General features: G+C 47.6%; 1 protein-coding gene across 9 annotated transcripts in view; it reads left to right on the top strand.

The window, feature by feature from the left end:
- Nucleotides 1-387: 387 nt before the first annotated feature.
- Nucleotides 388-22,063, top strand: part of YEATS2 (YEATS domain containing 2) — a 93,501-nt gene continuing 71,825 nt past the window's right edge. For all 9 annotated transcript variants that reach the window (XM_055125155.1, XM_055125159.1, XM_055125157.1 and 6 more), the window contains exons 1-2: nucleotides 388-534; nucleotides 21,496-21,613. In XM_055125155.1, the coding sequence (XP_054981130.1) occupies nucleotides 21,514-21,613 (100 nt within the window). In that variant the 5' untranslated portion in view covers nucleotides 388-534; nucleotides 21,496-21,513. The remainder of the gene's footprint in view (nucleotides 535-21,495; nucleotides 21,614-22,063) is intronic.

Genomic DNA, 22,063 nt, shown 5'->3' with positions numbered 1-22,063 from the left:
ATGTCGGGGTGGAACACGGCATCTTCCAGGAAGGAAAATGAGCAGTGATGGTGCTTTTTGCCCTGAAGAAAGCAGCGGGGGTTGGGTTCTCCCGCTAGCTGTTCGCACCAGAAGGTGTGGGACGGCCCAGATCCGGCCCCACCCCCGGGCATACAGCCCCGCCCCCAGACGCGTGCACGCCGCCCCCAGACCCGCTCGCCCCGCCCCATCGCGCTCGCTCCGCCCCACCCCCGCTCGCCCCGCCCCATCGTGCTCGCCAGGCACCCGGCCCTCCCGCCCCGCCCCATCGCTCTCGCCCCGCCCCCGGCCCGCTCGCCCCGCCCCCAGACGCGCGCGCGCCGCCGTCGCCGCGCGCGCCCCGCCCCTGCTGCTGACGTGAGGGGCGGCCGCGCGGGGCCGGGCGGGCTCCGCCGCGCCTTGTGCTTCCGCGGGCTCCGGGGTCGCTGGGGCCTCGTGGCGGGGTGGCTCGGGCGGCCTGCGCCCACGCCGGCGCCTCCCCCCGCGCCGCGCTCGAGCCGGGGACCCGGGGAGACGGTGAGTGCCGGCGGGAGCGGGTGGGACGGGCCGGGCGCGCGCGCCGCTCTCCGGGGCATTGTCTGGGCGGGGGCGGCGCGCGCACGTGCCGCCCCTCCCCCACTCCGCGCGGGGACGGGCCGCGGCGCGGGCCGGGGGTGCGTCGGGGGGCCTCAGGAGCGGGAGCCCGGAATGGGGGGGGTGCGCGCGCGGGAGGGGGCGCAGCGCGCTCGGAGGGGAGGGGACGGCCCTGGGCGCCCCCGCAGTGGCGGGAGCGGTCGGGGGCTTAGCCTGGCAGTCCCTGGGCGCCGCCGAGAAGTGGGACGGCCCCGCCAGCACCGTTTGTGTTATTGACCCAAGAATGCTGGAATCTCCCTCCGAACTGTCGCCCACCCCGCGGGCCTCCTCCCGGAGGGGGCGGGGAGGAGCTGCAGGGTTGGGGGAGACCCCGGGGAGGGGGGGTGCTGGGGAGAGGGGATGCCCGCGTCCAGGCACCCCGAGGTGCGAGACTGACGCTGCGGGGTTGGCGTGCAGAGCTGGGCTAGTTCTTGGAAGATAAAGGCTGGTTTGGCGGGTTGTAGCCAGATTGCAGAAGACAATGAGGTTTAGACCATAATCCTTTAAAAAAAATTTTTTTTTCTATTAATGTAATTAGGTTCAAACCTATACTAGGTAGTGTGTGCTCGTATTTTAATCGAAGTTTGTAAGCGGTGTTTTTTTGTTTTTTTTTTAAACCTGCAAATTTCCACTCCCTTGTTGCCATGTAAAATGCATGCATGATTAGCATTTGACAATATAATGCCCTCATCCTTAACAAGTAAGCAGCAAGTCTTCATAGAAAACTCGGAAACGAACCAAAAACGCCCAAAGGAGAAAAAGTACCCGTACTTGGACAGAGATCATATCATTGAGTGGATTTTTTTCCTTTGGGGGAGGGGCAGTGTATTTTTTCAGAGATAGGAGCCGATGATGACCTGATAGGGCTTAAGTTTGTATTGGAATTCTTGGAAGGTTTTTGAAGAGCAAGAAGCACAGTCTCCATGTCCAGCCGGGGAAGTGGGCAGGGGTGGGAGCTGGGAGGCAGTTTGGATGCTCTGTTATAACAGTACTTTGGACTAGGTTGGTATAAGGGGGTGGAGATGGAGAAGAGTGGAAAGATTTAAAACGCATTTTGGAGGCTGTAGATATGACTCAGTAGGCCCGCGTGTATGTAGGCCTCATGTATGTATGTGTGTATGTAAAGCCTCATGTATGGAAGCATTAGGCTGTAAACCCCCGCACCCCCCAAACTTAAATGGGGAAACCATGGGGTCACAGGATATAAATGGTTCAGCTGTAGAGCACTTCCTTGCCTGTGTGAGCCCTGGGTACCACCCTGGGCACTGCAGAAAAAACAAAAAAAAACAAGACAACACTTGGGGCTGGAGCGATAGCACAGCGGGTAGGGTGTTTGCCTTGCATGCAGCCCAACTGAGTTGATTCCCAGCATCCCATATGGTCCCCTGAGCACCGCCAGGGGTGGTTCCTGAGTGCAGAGCCAGGAGTAACCGTTGTGCACTGCCAGGTGTGACCCAAAAAGAAAAAAAGGGGAAAAAAAGACAACACTTGGGAATGGATTGGTCAGGAACAAGGAGAATGGCCTTTGATAGGTTCCACACAGCTGTTCCACACAGGTAATTGGTGATATTTGCTCAGAGGAATGGAAGAGAAAAATGTCAAGGTGGGAAAAATGATGAGTTGGTTTTGTATGTCTTAACATTTGAGCTGGATATTAGATAGGAAGCCAGTATGCTGAGAAGACATCTGCCTGCACGGGCTTGGAACTCAGGGAAGAGAGAAACTCCCGCCGGAGAGCAGTTTCTTTGAAAGGGGTGCTTCCTTTGGGGCTGGAGGGAGAACGCCTGGTCGGGGGCTTGCCTTGTACGCAGCTGACCCAGGTTCAGTCCCCACTCTCCAGCTCTGTTCAGCAATCATCCCTGGGCACAGAGCCAGGAGCAGACCCTGTGCCACCCTGCATGTGCCCACACGCAGATCACCGAAAAGGAGATGACAGTCGAAGGATGGAGGGACTCTGAGATAGATTACTTGGAAAGAAGGTCAGGCGAGGCTGGGGGTGGGCACAGTGGTAGAGCACTTGCCTCCTGTGCACCAGGACCTGACTTCGGTTCCCAGGGCGAGGAAAGGGGTGAAAATTGAGGCGTGTAGCACTGGTATTTACAGAGGAAGAAAATTGAGCCCAGGGAGAAACAGCCAGTGAGTTGGGGGGGGGGGGGGTAACAGGAGCTGCGTGTCATAGAAGCGCAGAGAAAATAGTTAATGGAACACAGACAACTGGTTTCTCTTCGTGGTGCTTCTGAGATGTTTAAGCGGCTTCATTGGATTCGGAGGTTACTGGCTTCAGTCACTGGCATCACTGAGGAATTTCAGAGGTGGGAAGTGAAAACAGAAGGAGTTCTTAGAAGGAGGGGCAGGGGAATCTTTTTGCTTTTTGGTCACACCCGGCCTTGCTTAGGGATTACTTCTGGCTCTGCACTCAGAAATCACTCCTTCCTGACAGTGCTCTGGGGACCATATGAGATGCCAGGGATGGGACCCTGGTGCGCTGCTTGCAAGGCAAATGCCCTACCCACTGTACTATCGCTCCGGCCCCGGCATGGGGGATCCTAAGAGAAGACCAGTGACTTTGGGGAAGATGAAGTGAATCTGAATACCTTTCATGGGGGCAGCGGGCCAGTCACAGCTGTGCTATGGCCAGTGATGCTTGGCTCTGTTCTGGGTGCTTTTGCCCAGCTAGGCTGGGAGTCACTAGAACCACACCTAGGGGTTGGATGGGGTGGGGTTTACAATGGTTTAAGGTGCCAGGGATCCAGCTGGGTGCCTCTGTGTACAAGGTATGCACTCCAGCCTTTTGAACTACCTCTCTCTGCTCCGCTCTGAGAGGTCATTTTTTCCACCTTCACCCTAAGTGAAATTGATAAATGAAAGTAGAATCTATTTTGATTATTTTTCCCCCTAGCTTTTGGTTACTAATATGTGAATGTCTTTCACTATTTTTTTTTTTTAATTTGGGAATTTCTCTTGTCCTGTGTGCATCTTCCTGTGTATACTGTTTCGTAGTTGATTGTCAAGTTTTTCATGTGGTAGATTTGTAACGAGCTGGGGAGAGAGCATAGGGACTAAGGCGCTTACCTTGCAAGTGGCCAGCCCTGGTTTGATCCTTGGTATCACTTACGGTTCCCCTGAGTAGTGCCAGAAATGACCCCTGAGCACAGAGTGAGTCTTGAGCACTGCCATATATAGCTCACCAACGTGTGTGTGTGTGTGTGTGTGTGTGTGTGTGTGTGTGTGTGTGTGTCTAGATTGAGCCTGCAGAATTTTCTTTCCCCTGTGGGAATACCTGGGTTTATTGCAAATGCTTTATCAGAAAGAACATGTTTAATGGAAAAAAGTACAAATTTTACTCCTGTGTGTAAGTTTTCAATTGTGGTAAAGTACATAAAACAAAATTTATCACTTTTTATTTTTCTTTTAAAAAAATTTTTGAGGGCCAGAATGATAGTATAGTGGATAGGGCACTTGCCTTGCACACTGCTGAACTGGTTTCTATCCCCGACATCACATATGGTCCCCCAAGCCCACCAGGAGAGAATAACCCATGATCACAGACTGGAGTAAGCCTGAGCACTGCTTGGGAGTGTTGTCTGTGTGTGTGTCCGTCCCCATCAGATCCCTTTCCCCCGCCCCACGCAAAAAAAAAGTTTTTTAAATTTTTTGCTCTGTGTTGGACCATTTCCCAGCTCAGTATTTTTTTGTTTTTGTTTATTGCATTTTTGGGTCACACCCAGCGATGCTCAGGGTTTATTTTTGGCTCTTCACTCAGGAATCACTCCTGGCAGTGCTTGGGGGACCATGTGGGATGCTGGGGATTGAACCCAGTTGGCCGTGTGCAAGGCAAACGCCCTCCCTGCTCTACTGTTGCTACACCCGCAGCTCAGTGCTGAGGGGTCACCCTGCTGCCCCGATCCGCCGAGCTTCCTGCATGTAGTACATGCCATCAAGCGCGTCGGGCCGTCTCCTGCCCAGCTTAACGTTTCTAAGTGTTGCAGACATTAAGAGTGCAACCATCAGCACTTTCCAGCACATTTTAAATTATAGTTTAGGTAATGGCTGACCCGGGTTCGATTCTTCCGCCCCTCTCAGAGAGCCTGGCAAGCTACCGAGAGTATCCCGCCCGCACGGCAGAGCCTGGCAAGCTACCCGTGGCGTATTCGATATGCCCGAAACAGTAACAAGTCTCACAATGGAGACGTTACTGGTCCCTGCTCAAGCAAATCGATGAGCAACGGATGACAGTGACAGTTTAGGTAATATGATTATAATGTTGTAAGTTACTGCTCTCTACCAGTGTCCCCTTCAGTGCCTCCCCTGCTGATGATAAATTTTGTAACCAAGGCCATGTGTTTGTCATTGTCGGAGATTGTCTGTACTGTTGTTTTGTCTATTTCATAGGTGAGAGGTCATCCAGTATTTGTCCTTCCTCTGACTGGCTTAAGGTGTTACCCTTCAGTTTCATCAAAGTGCAGCATACTGCCTGATTTCATCTTTTCTTGAAACCGCGTAATAACCCCTTGTGTACCGCATCTTTACCTATTCCTCTATTATTATTGGACATTTGGGTTATTTCTCTATCCTGGCCGTATTATGTTGCAGTAAACATAGATACATATATCTTTCCAAATTAATGTTTTTGTGTTGGGGGTGGATATCAAGAATTATCATTGCTGGATCATACTATCATTTCAGCAGTAGGAAACTAAAGATATTTATTAAACCAGGACTAATTAAACTTTTTTCCAGTTGTGACTCCGTTTGGTTGAGGAATGTTTAACTGGTCTTGCATATGTAGGTATATAAAATAGGTGTATAAATCCAACATCTACTGATAATCATAAAGTTATCTGAAAAGGACTCCCACACTCAATTAGATCCACAGGCTATGAAGCGAGGCAGTCAACAGCTTCTGTTCTATTGTCTGATTTTGAATACCTTATATAAGTGGAATCATACAGGGTGGAATCATATATATGTGTGTGTGTGTGTATATATATATATATATGTGGAATCATACAGTTGCTCGTCAGTGACTTATTTCATTGAGTGTCGTGTCCTCTGTCTCATCCTGTTTGTAGTGAGTGTTAGAATTCTACATACCCCCTTTTTTGGTGCTGTGTTCAAACAAAGAGAACTTTCTTCCTTTTTACTGCAGAATGGTGTTTCAGGTTTTGTTTATATCAGATTTTTGTATATATCAGATTTTGTTTATTCATTCATCTGAAGATGAATTTTTGGGCTGTTCCTGTTCGGACTGTTCTTGAGTAATGCTACTGAGATGTAGGGCTGCAAATATCTTTGGGTTCAGTTTATGGGGTATACACTCAGAAATGGGCTTGCTGGTCAGTTGTGTTGAGTCCATTTTTAATAGAAATTAATTTTATTTTAGTCACCTTGATTTATAGTACTGCCAGTGACTGGACTTCATGCATACAGCATTCCAGCACCACTCCCCCCACCCTTACCCAAGAGTGTCCTGTTTACCCCCCCATGGTCTCAGGCCCTGCACCCCACCCCAGCTTCCAGCCCCTCCCCCATCATGGAAAGTTTAGGTCTGTGGATCAGTTCACAGATTCGGATGCTTCTTTATCTCCCAGCATTTTGAGTGTGGGTTTTCTGCAGAACTGTCACTGTTTTCCTTATCAGCTGCTCCGTTTTGCATTTCTTCCAAGAGTATCCCAGGCTCCTACTTTTCCACATCCTCCCCATCACTTGTTTGTCTTCTTTGGGGGTAGACTTCCTGTTGGGTGTGCCAGGACACCTCACTGCGGTTTTTGTTTGGGGGGACACACTCTGCAGTATTCTTTCTTCCCTGGCTTTGTGCTCTGGGATCACTCCTGGCAGCGCTGGGGGACCATATGTAGTTCCGGAGATCAAGTCCAAAGTGACCACATGCAAGGCCAGCACCCTACTCACTGTTCAACCCTCTGGCTTCCTCATTGTGGTTTTGCTTTTCTTGTCACTGATGGTAGTGGTGTTGAGGCCGGAGAGCTAGTTCAGTGGGCCGGGCCGTCCGGCTTACATCCCTGGCACCAAATGGCCCCACGGGTACTCCAAAACAAAATAAAAGATGTAAATGCAAACAACAAATAGTGGTGATGTTGAATGTGTTTTCATGTGCTTATTGGACATCGTATTTTGCTGAATTCATTTCTTCTGACAATCTTTGGTGTAAAATCATTAGGACTTCTACATCAAAGATTATAACATTCCATATATATATATAGTCATTCAGTGGACGAAATCTTAACCTGCTGTAGGCTGTTTCCACTTCCATTTGTTATAAAATATATAGGAAATGGACACCCAGCATTTAAATTATGTATATGTGAGCCCACATATGATGACTTATTACCCAGCCTTGAGAGTTTTCATTAGGGTAGATGGACAGATTGCTTGGTTTTGGGGTCACACCCGGCAGTGCTTAGGGGTTGTTCCTGGCTCTGCACTCAGTACTTTGGTAGTGCTCGAGGGAGCATATGTGGTGTCGGGGACACAGCCCGGGTTGGCCGCGTGCAGGACAGATGCCCATACTTGCTGTGCTGTTGCTCGGCCCCTGGATAGAGTCTTAGAAATGGCTTTGCTTTCCTGCAGCCGTGAATTTTATTTGTTTATGCTTTCTGAAATTGGTTCCAATGTATTCCTTTTATTTATTTTAGGGCGGGGGGTGGGCCACACTGGCGATGCTCAGAGATCACTCCTGGCAGTGTTCAGGGGACCGGATGGGGTGCCAGGAATTGAACCAAGGCAGATGCCCTCCCTGCTGTCCTGTTGCTCTGGCTCCCCATTTTAGTCGTGCTCTCCTTTCATCCTGCTTTTTTACATCGTTACACAACAGAGGGCAAAGATTGGGTCACTTCTCCCTCATAGAAAACAAGATTCACGAAGCAGATCGTTTCTGTCTTACGTGTTCTGGGAGAGAGGGGAACGTTTCTGAAGACTGGAGTGCACTTCATGGATGAGTCAGGCTATAATTCGATTCTTGAAGGATCAACACCGGTTTCCTCAGAGAAAAGGTGAAACCGGAGCCCAGTGGAAGGTAACCCTGAGATGTTCGGGCTTGTGAGTTTGATGGCTGCAGACAGGGAGCCTTGGAACTAGCTCTCCTGGCCAAGGCTTGTTTACTCTGCTTATCTGATGCTGATTGAGTTGTAGGGAAACGTGGGGGGGGCGGGGGGGCAGGTTAATGAAGACTGCATGCCGAAGGAGAAGGCCAAGATGAGTTGATGAGACTTCAGCTTTAGAATGTTTTTGTTTGTTTTGTTTTTGGACCACACGTGGCGATGCTCAGGGCTTACTTACTCTTATCTCTGTGCTCAGGGATCACTCTTGGTGACTATATGCAGTACTGGGCATTAAACTAGGGTCCACTGCATGCAAGTACTATAGCATGCCCTAAACTATCTCTCCATTTTCTCTCTTTTAAATTTTTTATTTTTTATTTATTTATTTTTTATTCTTTTTTTTTCTTAAAGAAATATTTTATTGAACCACCGTGAAAATATTTTTTAAATTTTTTAAATTTTGGATCTTGTGTCACACCAGGCAGTGTTCAAGCTTACTACTGACTCGACTCACATCACTTCTGAGAGTGATCACAGTCATAGGGGGTGCTGGGATGGAGCCTGGGGCAGCTGTGTACGGCCAGAGCCCTCCCTACCTGCTGTAAGATCATGTTCGTTCTTCTGTTTTTTTATTTTAAAAAAATTATTTTTAATTGAATCTAATTTAAATTACACGTATATTTCTTACAATATTTCCCATTTAAAATAAGTTGGTGAGCTGTAGTATACTCAAGGTTGTACAGCCGTCCAGCAGTCCCAGAATTCCATAACACTTCTTTCTCCCAAGAAAGAACGCACCCTCATTACCAGTCAGCTCCAGTCTCCCCCACTCCCTGAAGCTCCTGACAACCACTTTCTTTTCCAGGCAGCTCATACAATAGAATTTTATAGCCTGTAGTTTTTTATTTATAGTTATCTGGCTTTTTTCACTTAGTACAGTCCAGTGTCACACGTTCATGTTGTCGCGTGTAGTAACTACAGTCCATTCTTTTTTGCTTTGCTTTATAATCTCCATTAGAGGTTATTCCACATTCCATTTATCCAGTCACCAATGGATAAGGTCTGGGTTTGTTTCTGCCATTTATAAATGATGTTATTATGGGCGCCCAGAGGTAGTGCGAAGGGCTGGCGCGCGTGCCAGCATGCAGAGGCCCTCTGTCTGATCTGGGCATTGCCTGCTATGCCAGGTACCACCAGGATGGATCTGCGAGACAGAATTTCGTGTGGACGTGTGTTTCCAGGCCTCGTGGCTGCCCACCTGGGAACGGACTTGATAGGTGGTGCCTTGGTTCTGTATTGGACTTGACCTAGAGGATGCCCAGGCAGTGCCCAGGCAGCCTGTGCATCACCGTCGGACCCAGCAGCAGCTCGGATATGCTGCTCCTCCCTGCGATGTTCAGGAGTGTGTTTGTCTCTGGGGGCAGAGAGGTACTGCAGCGGGTAGGGTGCTTGCCTTGCACACACCCCATACGGTCCCCGGAACCCTGCCAGGAGTGATCCCTGCCCCCTCCCCTTAAACAAAAAAGACAAAAAGCGAATGTGTTTATCTTTCTGGAAAACTGTTGAGCTGTTTTCCACAGCAGCTGCACCATTTTACGTTTCCCCCAGCAGAGTTTGAAGGTTTCTATTCTGTGTGTTTTCTTTTATTTAGCAGGTGCCTCCCTAGAGGTCCACCGGGGTCACGGGACCACCTCCAGTCATGCTTGGCCAGGCTGTGCAGGTCTGACGGTTCTGTGCCCAGGCCCAGTGATGTGTCACCGGGGCCACACCTGGCAGTGCTTCAGGGTCATGGAGTATCAGGGGCGAGACTGGAGGCCGTGAGCCTGAGGGCTTGTTCTCTACCCTGTTCTAGCACCCCTCCTCCTTGGCCCCCTTTTGCTTGGGGCAGACATTGTGTTTATTAGTTCTCTCTGGTTGGGTCATATGATAGTCGAGTATGTTTTACATTTGAAAAAAACCAAAAACCATTTGGGTGCTACAGCGGGTAAGGCACACTGTGGGCCTGGGTTCAATCCCCAGCATCCCATATGGTTCCTCCAAGAACTGCCGGGGCTAATTCTTGAGTGCAGAGCCAGGAGTAAGTAACCCCTGAGCGTGGCTAGGTGTGCCCCCAAATTTAACAACAGAAAAGGCTAAGCTGAGGCGTGAGAACTAATAGTATAGGGTATGTTGTTTGCCTGATCTCACAAACCAAAAGCAGAAGGAAACTGCTCAGCTCCGTGTTCGAGCACCACAGACAGAGTGTGAGCACCCCCTGGCCACACCACAGCTGCAAGTGCCACCTGGTGCATGGTCGTGGTGAGCAGCACTTAGGTGTGTGTGGTGTTTCAGACCTGGGTCATCCCAACAGCACAGCGCTGAGAAGAGGAGGGGAGGGGAGGTTCCACTTTTCCAAAGTGCCTGTTCCCTTTCCACTCTTATTAGCAGTGCATGCAAGTTCTGGTTTTACATTCTCTTACCACTGTACCACTGTCCTCCTGTTGCTCATCGATTTGCTCAAGCGGGCACCAGTAACATCTCCATTGTGAGACTTGTTGTTACTGTTTTGGGCATATTGAATACGCCATGGGTAGCTTGCCAGGCTCTGCTGTGTGGGCGAGATAACTCTCGGTAGCTTGCCGGGCTCTCTGAGAGGGACAGAGGAATCAAACCCGGGTCGGCCGCGTGCAAGGCAAGCGCCCTACCTGCTGTGCTATGGCTCCAGTCCACATTCTCTTATACATTTTTTTTTTAACATAGAGAAGTAAAGAGAAACCAGAAAGACATTAAAAGAGTTTTCCTCAAATGATGCGTGTGCATGCATGGCTGTAAAATTCAAACATTGTAGTCTGGATTAAAATGGAAAGCAGAAAGCTATTGTTCGTAGGTTTTTGTTGTTGTTGTTGTTGTTTTGGTGGAGGGGTAGTACCAAGGCTTGCTCCTGGCTCTGCACTCAGAGATCACTTCTGGTGGGCTTGGGGGACCAGACTGGGTGCTAGGGATTGAACCCGGGTCAGCTGCATGCAATGCAAACACCCTACCCGCCATACTATCGCTCCAGCCCCTTTAGTAGGATTTAATCTTTTCTTACAGAAAACCTTAAGCAAATCTATTTCAGTATTTCTTTTGTCTGTTCTCTCTCCCTCAGTTTAATAGTGTTCTGAATCTTGGGGTTTTTTGTTTTTGTTTTTCATGTTGCAATTTATTTTAGAGATATTTCCACTTCACAGTTTTTTTAAAATGATAGATTATAGTCTCACGGTAGGATGGTCTGTTGTTCTAAGAAGCAGATTTGTTCCCATGTCGTTTATAACTAGACAACTATTGGAGGGTAATGCGAATTTCACGTTTCATTATGTGTGATTTCATCTGCACGGGGTGCTGGCGGGGAATGTAGAGCAGCTGCTGGAGAGGCCCGCGGGGGGTTGCACCAGATGCGTGCAGGCACCAGCCTCCCGGCTTGCGGCGTCCTCACTGGCTGCTTTGTCCTGCGCCACGATGACCACGGCTGCCCCGGCGCCATGCTGGTAGGCTTCCCTACGTGACAGTAACTCAAAAGCTGTCGCTTCTTGTTGCTCACTTGGACAAGTAGATGAGGTCCTATGCGGAGGTAAAGTACCAGTTTCAGCATTGACTGGATTTTGGAGTTTTGGGTCCGGCACCAAGCCTCAAGTGCTTAGGGGGCTCCTCCGACTCTACTTGGAGGATTTTGGGGTGCTGGGGGTCAAGCCCCCAGGCCTTCTGCATACAAGGTGTACGGGCAGCCCGTTGAGCTAGGTTTTTTTTTTTTTTTTTTTTTTTTTCTGATTGGTTTTTGGGCCATACCCAGCATACTCAGGGGTTCCGTCTGGCTCTGCCCCGAGAAATCACTCCTGGTGGTGCATCAAGATTGGATGCCGGGGATCAAACCCCTGTTGGCCATGTGCAAGGCAGTCGCCCTCACCACTGGGCTATCACTCAGTCCCTGTTGTGAGTTTTAGATAGTGGAACACACGTTCCGTGCTAAGAAGCATGTGTCATTGGTGGTGTGCTTTAAACACCTTAACATTGGTGCACAGCACTGGTGGCTCACGCTTGAGCCTGGTTTAATGAACACAAATTGCAGGACTCGTGTCAACATGTTAAAGTATTAAAAAGGAATAATGAAACAACAGATAACCTTCCTAGCTACCATCCAGCTTTAAAAAAAATTACTAATACTTGAGCGTTTTGTACTCCTCACTGCTGTATTCTGGTTTTCGGTATTGCTGCACGCCGTCCCCTGTAGGTGCTCGGAGGGTCCCTCTGGGCTCTGGACTGGGCTACCATCTCCGCAGGGTCAGTGCTGGGCTTCCTGGGTGCAGAGCATGCACTTGGTCCTTTGAGCCACTCCCTGCACCTTACTGGTAATTTAATGCATTTTTGACTTGCTGAGATACTTCATGATATGATACATTTAAAAGTGGTCTGTCGACATGACCCTTCACGCTCCCCACCTCCCCAGCCAGGCTTTCTAACAGTGATCTTCAGCTGACTCCCTGCAGGTGTACACAGTATGCAGACATACACTTGGGGCAGGGCACTCTGTAAGTAGGTTTCTGTTAGAAGTTAATACACACTGTATTTGTCATTGATTAAAGTTTTTTATTTTTTGGTGATTAGTCTATAGTCTACAGAGGGGGCTGGAGCAATAGCACAATGGTTGGGCATTCACCTTTCATGCAGCTGACCCGAGTTCGATTCCTCCGCCCCTCTCAGAGAGGCCAGCAAGCTACCGAGAGTATCGAACCCACGCAAGCAGAGCCTGGCAAGCTACCCGTGCATATTGGATATGCCAAAAACCGTAACAATAAGTCTCAATGAGAGACAGTACTGGTGCCCACTCGAACAAATCGATGAGCAACGGGATGACAATCTACAGAGAAGGCATGTGCTCTACTACTGAGCTATACGTATTCCATTCCATCACTTATTTTTTGCAACAACTTTGTTGAGCTCTAATTTACATATGGTAGAATTCACTCATTTTAGTGTAAAGTTCAGTAGGGGTGTGTGTGGGGTCGGGGTGGGCAGTGCCAAGGATCTAACCCAAACCTTCACTCACACACATTCAAAGCATATTGGCTTGTCATTGAGCTGCATCCCCAACACCAGATTCAGTGCTCTTTAAAATAGCTTCACAAAGTTATGTCACCATCAATATGTTTAATTCCAGAAACTGTTCAGCAGTGATGAGGTTACTTAGATTGCTGATTTCCTAGAGTAGGCAGTGCGATCTAAAGAAAGATCAGTTTCCTTATTTATATGCTTTAAGGTGTGTTCCCCTCCTAGACTGGAAGCTCCTGATAGGAAGGCTTAGCCCTTAGGATTCAGTCCGTTGGGAGCCCCAGTGGGGAGTCCCTGTTCCGTGAAATGTGCAGATTTGGCTCCGTTTCTTTTCCATGACTGCCCCGGACAGCAGCACTCTGTGATCTAGTCCAGTTCCCTTTTTCCTTTCCAGTGTGGTTTGTAGACAGACAGATATTATTTTCTTTTTGTTTCTCTTGGAAAGGAAACTTTTGTGGCTTCACGGCTTCTGTGTTAAATGATTCCCTGCCAGGCCTGGGGTGTGCCTCAGAGGTGCCTCACTTGTGCAGCCTCAGGGTTCCTGGTTCCACTCTCAGCGCTGCCTGATCTCGGAAGCAGCTCCCCTGGAAGCAGAATCCTTAAACATCCCACATGATCCACTCTGCCCAGAAAGTTTGTTGGGCGGTTGAGTTATGTCACAGCTGGTAGGGTGCTTGCCTCATGCAGAGACCCAGGTTGGTCCACCTCACCTGCCAGGAGTAATCCCTGAGTGTAGAGACAGAACTAAGCCCTGAACACGGCCAGGTGCCCCCCCCAAAAAAAAAAAAACGCAGAATAAAATCAAACCACCACCACCACCAAAAAAAGAAGTATTGTAGTAAGGGGGGAAGTGCCTAGATCATCCTTTCCCCAGCGTTTATAGTGAGGGAAGAGACAGAAGGAAAGAAATCAGAAGGGAAGAAGAGAACGGGAAGCCACAGGTGAACAGGCCTCAGGTGATCCGGGTGAGGGGTAGAGCCATCTGCCAAAACACAGGCTCAGCAACGCTGAAAACTCGTGACCTAAGCTGCAACCACTGGACCTCTGTAAGGTCCCTGCCAAGTTGACAGGCGGGCAGGGGATGGTTGGGGGTTGGGATGCAGGTTTGGGAGCACTGGTGCAGGAAGTTGGCACTGTGGCCGGATTGGTGTTGAAATATTATATGCCTCAAACTCAGCTATCAATATCTTTATAAATCACAGTTCTTTAATAATATTTTTTTAATTTAAGAAAAAGAAACAAATGAACCGCTTACCAACAATAAAATAAAATAAAAACTTTCGGCAAAGTCACTTTGGTGTGAGGTGGGGAAATCCTGGCTAAAGGCAACTCTCTGGCTGCTCCGCTCAGGGCAGACACTGCTGTGGATAACTGGGAATAGTTGCTTTCTCCTAAACTTTCTGACATTATTTTGCCAGAGCTGGCCTAGTGGGCCCTGGGTTGGCCATATTTCACACAGTAATTCTCAGCTTTGAAGTATCTTTCTATTTTAGAATAGAAAATGGATCTTTTGGATCTAGAAAAATATAGAATGTTTAAATAGTAAACTTTTTTTTCTGTTCAGCCTATTTTGCGTCTGTGCCAGTGTAAGGTTGTGATTGCTTTCACTTGAAGATCTATTTTCCCCCCCTACCAGGTAAGTTGAAAAAACAGTGATTATGTTGGCCAACAAATGAGAGCATATTCAAATGGTTTTGTGTATCAGGCTTGGCTTAGAATGAGAGTGCTGTCAATACCAGCGCTAAGAACAGAATCCCCCCTCTCTCTCTCTCTCCCCCCTTTCCTTCTCCCCCCCTCTCTGTCTCTCTGTTCCCCTCTCTCTCTCCCTCTCTCTTCTTCCCCCCCTCTTTTTTTGTGCCACACCAGCAGTGCTCAGGCCAGAATCTTTTCTCTGTGTGTCTGACTTACCTTGATCTGAAACTTTCCTGTAACAAGTTGTTACTGCAAATTGATTATACTGTGATGAAGAAACAATTTAGGGGAGAAAATTAGTTGTGTATATTTTTGAGTTATCTGTTACAATGGAATATATGAATATTTTCATGAGTAATTCTTAAAAGGGAGGGAAAATTTAAGTTGACAAAAATATACATATATGTATGTGTGTATATATATATATACATATATGTACACACATATATGTGGGGGGGCACTCATTCAGGACCACTGTAAGTGGTGTTTAGAAACCATGTGGTATGTGGTTTCAGGGATGAACCCAGAGTCTGATACATGCATATGCTCTGCTATTTGAACCATATCCAGAGTGTTTTTTATATATATATATACACATATATATATACACACACATAATTTACTAGAACTTCTATGTGCCTAATGATTTTTTCAATATAATATTAAATGGGCATATATTTTGGGTGGAGGACAACAGTTAGATCACAGCCAGTGATGATGAGGGGCCAGACTGAACTCTGCTCAGAGTGACCCTTAACGGTGCTGGGATTTTTAACCAGAGTTGGTGAGATTTGAGGCAAGTGTGTGACCCCTGTTCTATTTCTTCAGCCCCAAGTGGTTATATAGTTTTGGAATACAAATTTATGGGGCCCATCCTCGGGAAACAGTGATGTTTGAAGCCTGCTATTTTTATTTCATTTTATTTAATCTTTTTGGTTTGGGGTCCATACCGGTGGTGCTCAGGGCTTACTCCCTGCTCTGCACTCAGGAATTACTACTGGCTGCTCTCGGGGGACCATATGGGATGCTTAGGATCAAACCTGGGTCAATCGCATGCAAGGCAAGTGCCTTACCCGCCATACTATGTATTATTTTCATTTTCTCTTTGAACCTTGAGTTGTGTAGGAGAGTGCAGTATATTTCCATATGATATTTTGTTAATTTCCTATTTCATTTTATTAAGGTTTGAGAAAATTGCTACAATATTCTCACACTTTAAAACAATTGACTTTATTGGGTTTTGTTTTGCTTTGTTTTTCTTTTTGGGTCACACCCAGCATGCTCAGGGGTTACTCCTGGCTCTGCACTCAGGAATCACTCTGCTCAGGGGACCATGTGGGATGCCAGGGAATGAACTTGGGTCGGCTGTGTGCAAGGCAAATGCCCTGCCTGCTGTGTTATCACTCCGGCCTGTTGACTTTCTTGTTTTAATGAACTTTAAAAAATATCAAGCAAATGGGGCTGGAGAGATAATACGGCTGGAAAGGTGCTTGCTTCCCCGCGCTTGACTCTGCTTTGATCCCTGGCACCACACAGGGCTCTCCAGGCACTGCCGTGAGTGATTCCTGAGTACAGAGCTAGGAATAGGCACTGAACACAGTTGTGTGTAGCCGAAAACTTAATTGTGCGTGTGTTGTGCGTGTCTTTGTGTTTCTGTCAGGCGGATTCTGTTTTGTTTGTGTTATATATTACCTGTATCATTTATTTTTATCTATTCTTGATCTCTTTATTTCTAGAAAGATGTGTTTAGTTACTGTACCATATTTGTGATTTTTCTCCCCACCCCCATCCCGCCTTTTTTTTTGAACTCAGGGGCTACCGTTGGTGATGCCCAGGGGACCACATGTGGTATTGGGCATTGCACCTGGGTCTGCCACATGCAAGACAAGCCCCTTAACCACTGTACTATTCTCCATCCCATGGCACTCTTAAATTTTTGTATTTCTGACTTGTCCTATGGTTTGTAGATTGTGTTGGTGTGTTTGGTCTCTGGTATATGACATTTTTGTGATCATCTTTTATAGTAGCAGTTTTTATACATTAAATGTTTTGTGCCTTAAATTATTTTGTCACTGATCGTGTCACCACCTGCTACCTTTTGTATGTGTATAACTAGGCACATCGTCTAGTTTGACCTGGAGGAGTCACTCCTGGTACATGGTGCTTAAGGAACCCTGAGGTGCCAGAGGTAGAGCCTGGGGCTCCTGCGTGTAAAACCCTCGCTCTAGTCCCTTGGGCTGTCCTGTCCTACGCCTTCTTACTTTAAACACCGGTAGTGCCTTTGAGCATGCAGCAATAGCAGCAGATCAACTTGGAAGTACTAGGGAGAGACTAGGAAGGCTTTTTCCTTGTTTTGTTCCCTGTGGGTCTGCATATTTTGGCAAGTATCCAACAAACAATCTGCTCAGAGCCTCTAGGAATTTTGGAGGGGGGCCTCAGAGTGGGGCTTGGATGGGGCGGTCAGGAAATCCTTCTCTGGCAGAGATTTGCCTGGAATCTGGTCAAAGCCTGCGCTCCACCTTTGGAGCTTTCTCTGACCCCTGTCGTGGCTCTGCTCTCAGAATCATGCCTGGTGGTGCTTGGGGAACCATATGGCATGCCAGGGATTGGACCCCGGTCAGCCGAGCACAAGGCAAGTGCCCTGCCCACCATACTGCTGCCTCTCCTCCTCCACACACCTCTTTTAGTGTCTTATTTATCAGACGTTACTCTTTCACCCTGTAATTGACCATTTATTATTGATTATAGTGTTAGGAAAAGAGTTCTAGAGCCTTCGCTGACATGACCTTTTGCTAAGAATTTCTTGAGATTATTTTGCCTAATTTTTGTTTCTAATTACATAATTTAATATTTTTCTCTTGCAGTTTATTTCAAAGTTTAGAACATTCCAAGCTTAGAACATTTTGTTTTGGTCTTTAACATTTGTCAAAAAGTCAGACTTGTTATTTGAACAGGGTGGCTTTGCTTGATTATATTATACATGGGAAAACAATATTTTCTAAGTTGAAATGGGCTTTTATTTTTTGAAATAGGCTCTTCCAGTGAGATAAATTTTTTAACTTGGAGGAATCATTTTTACATCTAAATACAGTTTTGTATTCGGTCACATGGTATGGAGAAAATATTTTCTCACTGAGAAATTAGGTGCAGTAACAGTTCTTTTAAAAATAGCTTACTATTTCAATATTCTTTCTAATCTCATCTGGTTTTAAACTCAAACCGGATTAGGAAATTTTTGTTCCAGACTTAAAACTGACAATGTCTAACAGCTGCACACATTTCCTTTTCATAAATTCCATAGTCAGACAAGAATCCAGGCCTTAGTATTACCAGGGGTCTTCTGTTACACGTTCCGCATACATGTGAGTTCCATGGTGATGAGCGCATGCCTCGACAGATGTGTCGAGCCGTGGCGAGCGGAGACTGGAAGGAGCCGTGCGAGGGCTTTGTTCTTGTTAGCAGCAGATCTGGTTGGCTTGACGTGTGCCGTGCACATCTGCAGGACTTCAGCAGTTGGCTCTGCAGTCCATGCCAGATACGGATCGAGTTGGAGCATTTCTTTTGTGTTCTGTGTATTTTTGGGTCACACCGACAGTGCTCAGGGCTTACTCCTGGCTTTGCACTCAGGGATCACTTCTGGAGGAGCTCAGGGGACCAAAATGGATGCTGGTGAGCGAATCCGGGTCCAGTGCACACAGGGTCTTACCCGCTGGACTTGCTGGCTCTGATTTTGGTGTTTTTTGGTACCACATCTGCAGTGCTGCTGGCTGCTCGCAGCTCTTTGCTCTCACGGGACCATTGGGTTCAGGGCTGGGACCCGAGCCACCTGCACGCACAGCCTGCGCTCGGCCTGTTGCACTGTCTTTCCAGACAACAGGAAAGTTTATTTCTTTGTTGTCTGTGTTTGGGGCCACACCCTGCAGTGATCAGGGGTCACTCCTGGCTGTGCCTGGGTACCACATGGGAGGCCTGGGATGGGCCAACGCCCCACCTGCTGTACTGTCATTCCGGCCCCAACAGGAGCATTTCTAAAAGTGTCATAGTCTCTGATAAAAAATTCTTTTCTTTTTTTCTTGGAAAAAAGTAAAAGAAATGCTCCTTTTGTCTTGGGAGACGGCTGAACAGGCCGGGCACATGGCTTTGCAGCGCAGGAGATCAAACCTAAGCCTTCTCCTGCAGGGCAGGAACCTCGGCCAACTGAGCGCTCTCTCGCCCGAGACATTGGGGCAGGGGGTAGGGTGGTGGGGCCAAACCCTGCTGTTCCCGGGAGTACTGGACCTGATGCCAGCGATTCAGATTTGGATTGGCCATTTGCACGGCAAATGACCTGAACCCCTGTACAATCTCTCTGGCCCATGACATTTTTATTTTTTTAAGCTTAGGGATATTAAATAAGGTAAGAGTTGGGGCTGGAGTGATAGTACAGTGGTAGGGCACTTGCCTTGCTCATGGCTGACCCAGGTTCGATCCCTGATGTCCTATTTGCTCTTCTGAACACTGCCAGGAGTAATTTCTATGAGTGCAGAGCCAGGAGTAGCCCCCTGAGCACCATCAGCTGTGGACCAAAAGCAATTTTTTTTTTTTTTTAAAGTTGTAGGGGAACGTGTCTTCATTGTTTGAATCTGGGACTTACTATGTGAGAGGCTTGCCCCTCACCTACTCCAGACTGTGTCTTCTCGCCCTGGGGTAGAGAAATGACCTGTTTGCGATAGCGGAGAGGTGGGGAGATGCGGCGCTTGGAGTCGTGGTGTCGTCGGGGAGCTCATGTAAGCACGCTGGCCTCTTCTTAGCTGTAGGTCAGCCGGCCCTGGCCGCCTACGGAGAAGGCAGCCCTCGAAAGGGGGACCGCGCAAAATGGGATGTGCGTGAAGTGTAACATACACCCCCCTGCCTGGGAACTGTCGGGTTAGTGAAGGTGGAGACGCTCCCCTCGACTCCCCCATTCCCAGTCCCCAGCACACGTGACCCACAGGGGCCAGAGATGCAGTTACCACTGACCTAGAGTGGGGTCAGCTGGAAATAGATGTGCCCCTGGGGGTCGGTGGGTTCTGGAATTCCCCGGGTAGGCCTCTCAGAGGCCACATTCTCGTGCCCTCTCTTTCCCGCTGCTTCTGTTCGGATGCAGCTTTCAGACGGCAGATCCTGCTTGTGGCCCTGTGGCTCCCATTGAGCTTGTTTTTGGCTGGTCCACAGAAGCCACACACTGACACACGCCCACATGCCCTGCCCCAGGATGCCCCGTTAGAGACCTGCCAGGAATCTGGAGAAGCTGGGCAGTTCCCTGGGTTCTGGATTTTAAAGACAGTGGAAAGATGCGACTATAAAATAGTAATTTGTTTTGGTCACTTTCAAAAAATTTATTTATTTATTTATTTATTTTTGGCTTTTGGGTCACACCCGGCAATACACAGGGGTCACTCCTGGCACTGCACTCAGGAATTACTCCTGGTAGTGCTCGGGGGACCATATGGGAAGCTGGGAATGGAACCCGGATCGGCCGCATGCAAGGCAAACACCCTACCCGCTGTGCTATCGCTCCAACCCCAAACCTTTTGTTTTTTTATAATGGATCCCCTTGAGGTGCAGTTACAGACTTACAAACTTTCGTGGTTACATTTCAGTCATACAGTGCTCAGCACCCATCCCTCCACCAGTGCCCATTCTCCACCACCAGTGATCCCAGTGCTCCTCCCCCCCACCCCCACCCCATCACCCCACCCCGCCCCGCCTCTGTGGCAGGGCATTCCCTTTTTCTCTCTCTCATTTTGGGTGTTGTGGTTTGCAATAGAGGTGTCGAGTGGCAATCGTGTTCGGTCTATAGTCTATTTTCAGCACTCATCCCCATCACGAGCCGGTCCTCCAAGCACCCTTTCCTTGGTGCTCCCTTCTCTATCTGAGCTGCCTTTTCCCCCAGCGTGTGACGCTGGCTTCTAAGCTGTGGAGCAGTCCTCCTAGTGCTTATCTCTACTATTGTTGGGTGTTAGTCTCCCATTCTGTTACTTTATATCCCACAAATGAGTGCAATCTTTCTATGTCTGTCCCTATTTCACTTAACATGATACTTTCCATGTTGATCCACTTATATGTAAATTTCATGGCTTCTTTTCTAACAGCTGCATAGTATTCCATTGTGTAGATGTTGTTTTGGTTACGTTCTTGAATGATTGAATTTTACTTTTTTCCTTTCATTAAAATTTTACTTTCATTTCTTTCATTTTCCTGCTGGAAATTTTTAAGTTCCCTAAGTTGCCCGCTGTCTACGTTGTAGTCTAAACAACATTTCCTAAACTGACATGTGAAATACTGATCAGTGTTCAGTGAGATGCCTTTTGAAGAGGAGGACAACTTCTTTGCAATTATTTTAATGTTCTGTCTGCCATCCCTAAAATAGCTCATAGCCACTGTTAAGCACATGAAATGTGGCTGTTAAGTGCTCGAAATGTGGCTAGCTATGAAATATGAAAAATTGAAATCTGGAAAAACTGAACTGAATTTAAATTTGTTGATTTTAACTAATTTTAAATGGCCATTTAGAGTTTATGGAATTGTTTTGATGTAGCCCTCACACTTATTTGCCATGTTGCGAATTTGTTAGTGCAAGTCTGTAAAGCTTGTGTTTATGAATCAAGTTCTGAAAAAACAGTCTGTAACAATTACTGTGTACCTGTTATATAACAGATATTATATTTGCCAAAGAGATGATTTATATAATAAAGTGTTTACTGAGACTTTATTGTGAATTCCAAGGTACTCCAAGGGCTTATCTTGTTCTCATCAAATTCTCATTTTCCTTTTCTCATGAGAGACTTTCTGTGACAGTTTGGTTTCTTTTGAAAAGTCTGAGTAATGTGCTCCCTTAAAGTTTTTTTTCCCTTGAAAGGGAAACCTATGCTTTTTAACAGATGATTTATTTTCTGGTAAACTCTTGAAGTTATGCCTTTGCCAAGAAGGGAAACACCCACTTACACACAGACAGAAGTGCTAATATCACATAGTATTTCGAGTACTAGTGTCACACAGTGTCGTTCATTATTTTATTGTTGCTTCACAGGAAGGGACGAATGTCATCATGTCTGGAGTCAAACGAACAATCAAAGAGACAGACCCTGATTATGAGGACATATCCGTGGACCTTCCGAACAAGCGGCACAAGGCCATCGAGAATTCAGGTAGAACCTTACCTGCCTTAGAAAATCACAACTGTGTTGATAAGCAGCTCCGTGTAAGAGGCACAAAAATGCCCTGTCTTTCGTTGTGTACCATCTGCTGAGGTCTGTGAGGGAGCTATGCTCCGAGCCTCGTTTAACGTCCGTCCACCATGTGTGGCACCAGAGGTGGGACCTTGCGTGGACAGTGAAAGTGTCCCGGTGAGACGGACCCCAAGTGTCAGCCCTCATTGCTTGTCCTGAGTAGTTGCAAAGCTGGTGCACGCTGCAGTGTGGGATCGTGTGCGGAGATGACAGGGGCGGCAAGGATGGCAGCTTTGGTCTTTGCTAGTTATCTGGCCCTTTAATGTGGGTCATGGGGGGAGGGGTAGAGCTCATCAGGCCTGTAGCTTCAGAACCTCAGGATGAGGTTTAAATTGCATTAAATGCTACGTAATTGTGTTAATTAGACGC

This window comes from Sorex araneus, chromosome 2 (assembly GCF_027595985.1).
Source record: "Sorex araneus isolate mSorAra2 chromosome 2, mSorAra2.pri, whole genome shotgun sequence".
NCBI lineage: Eukaryota > Metazoa > Chordata > Mammalia > Eulipotyphla > Soricidae > Sorex > Sorex araneus.
This window is presented reverse-complemented; position numbering and strand designations above follow the sequence as displayed.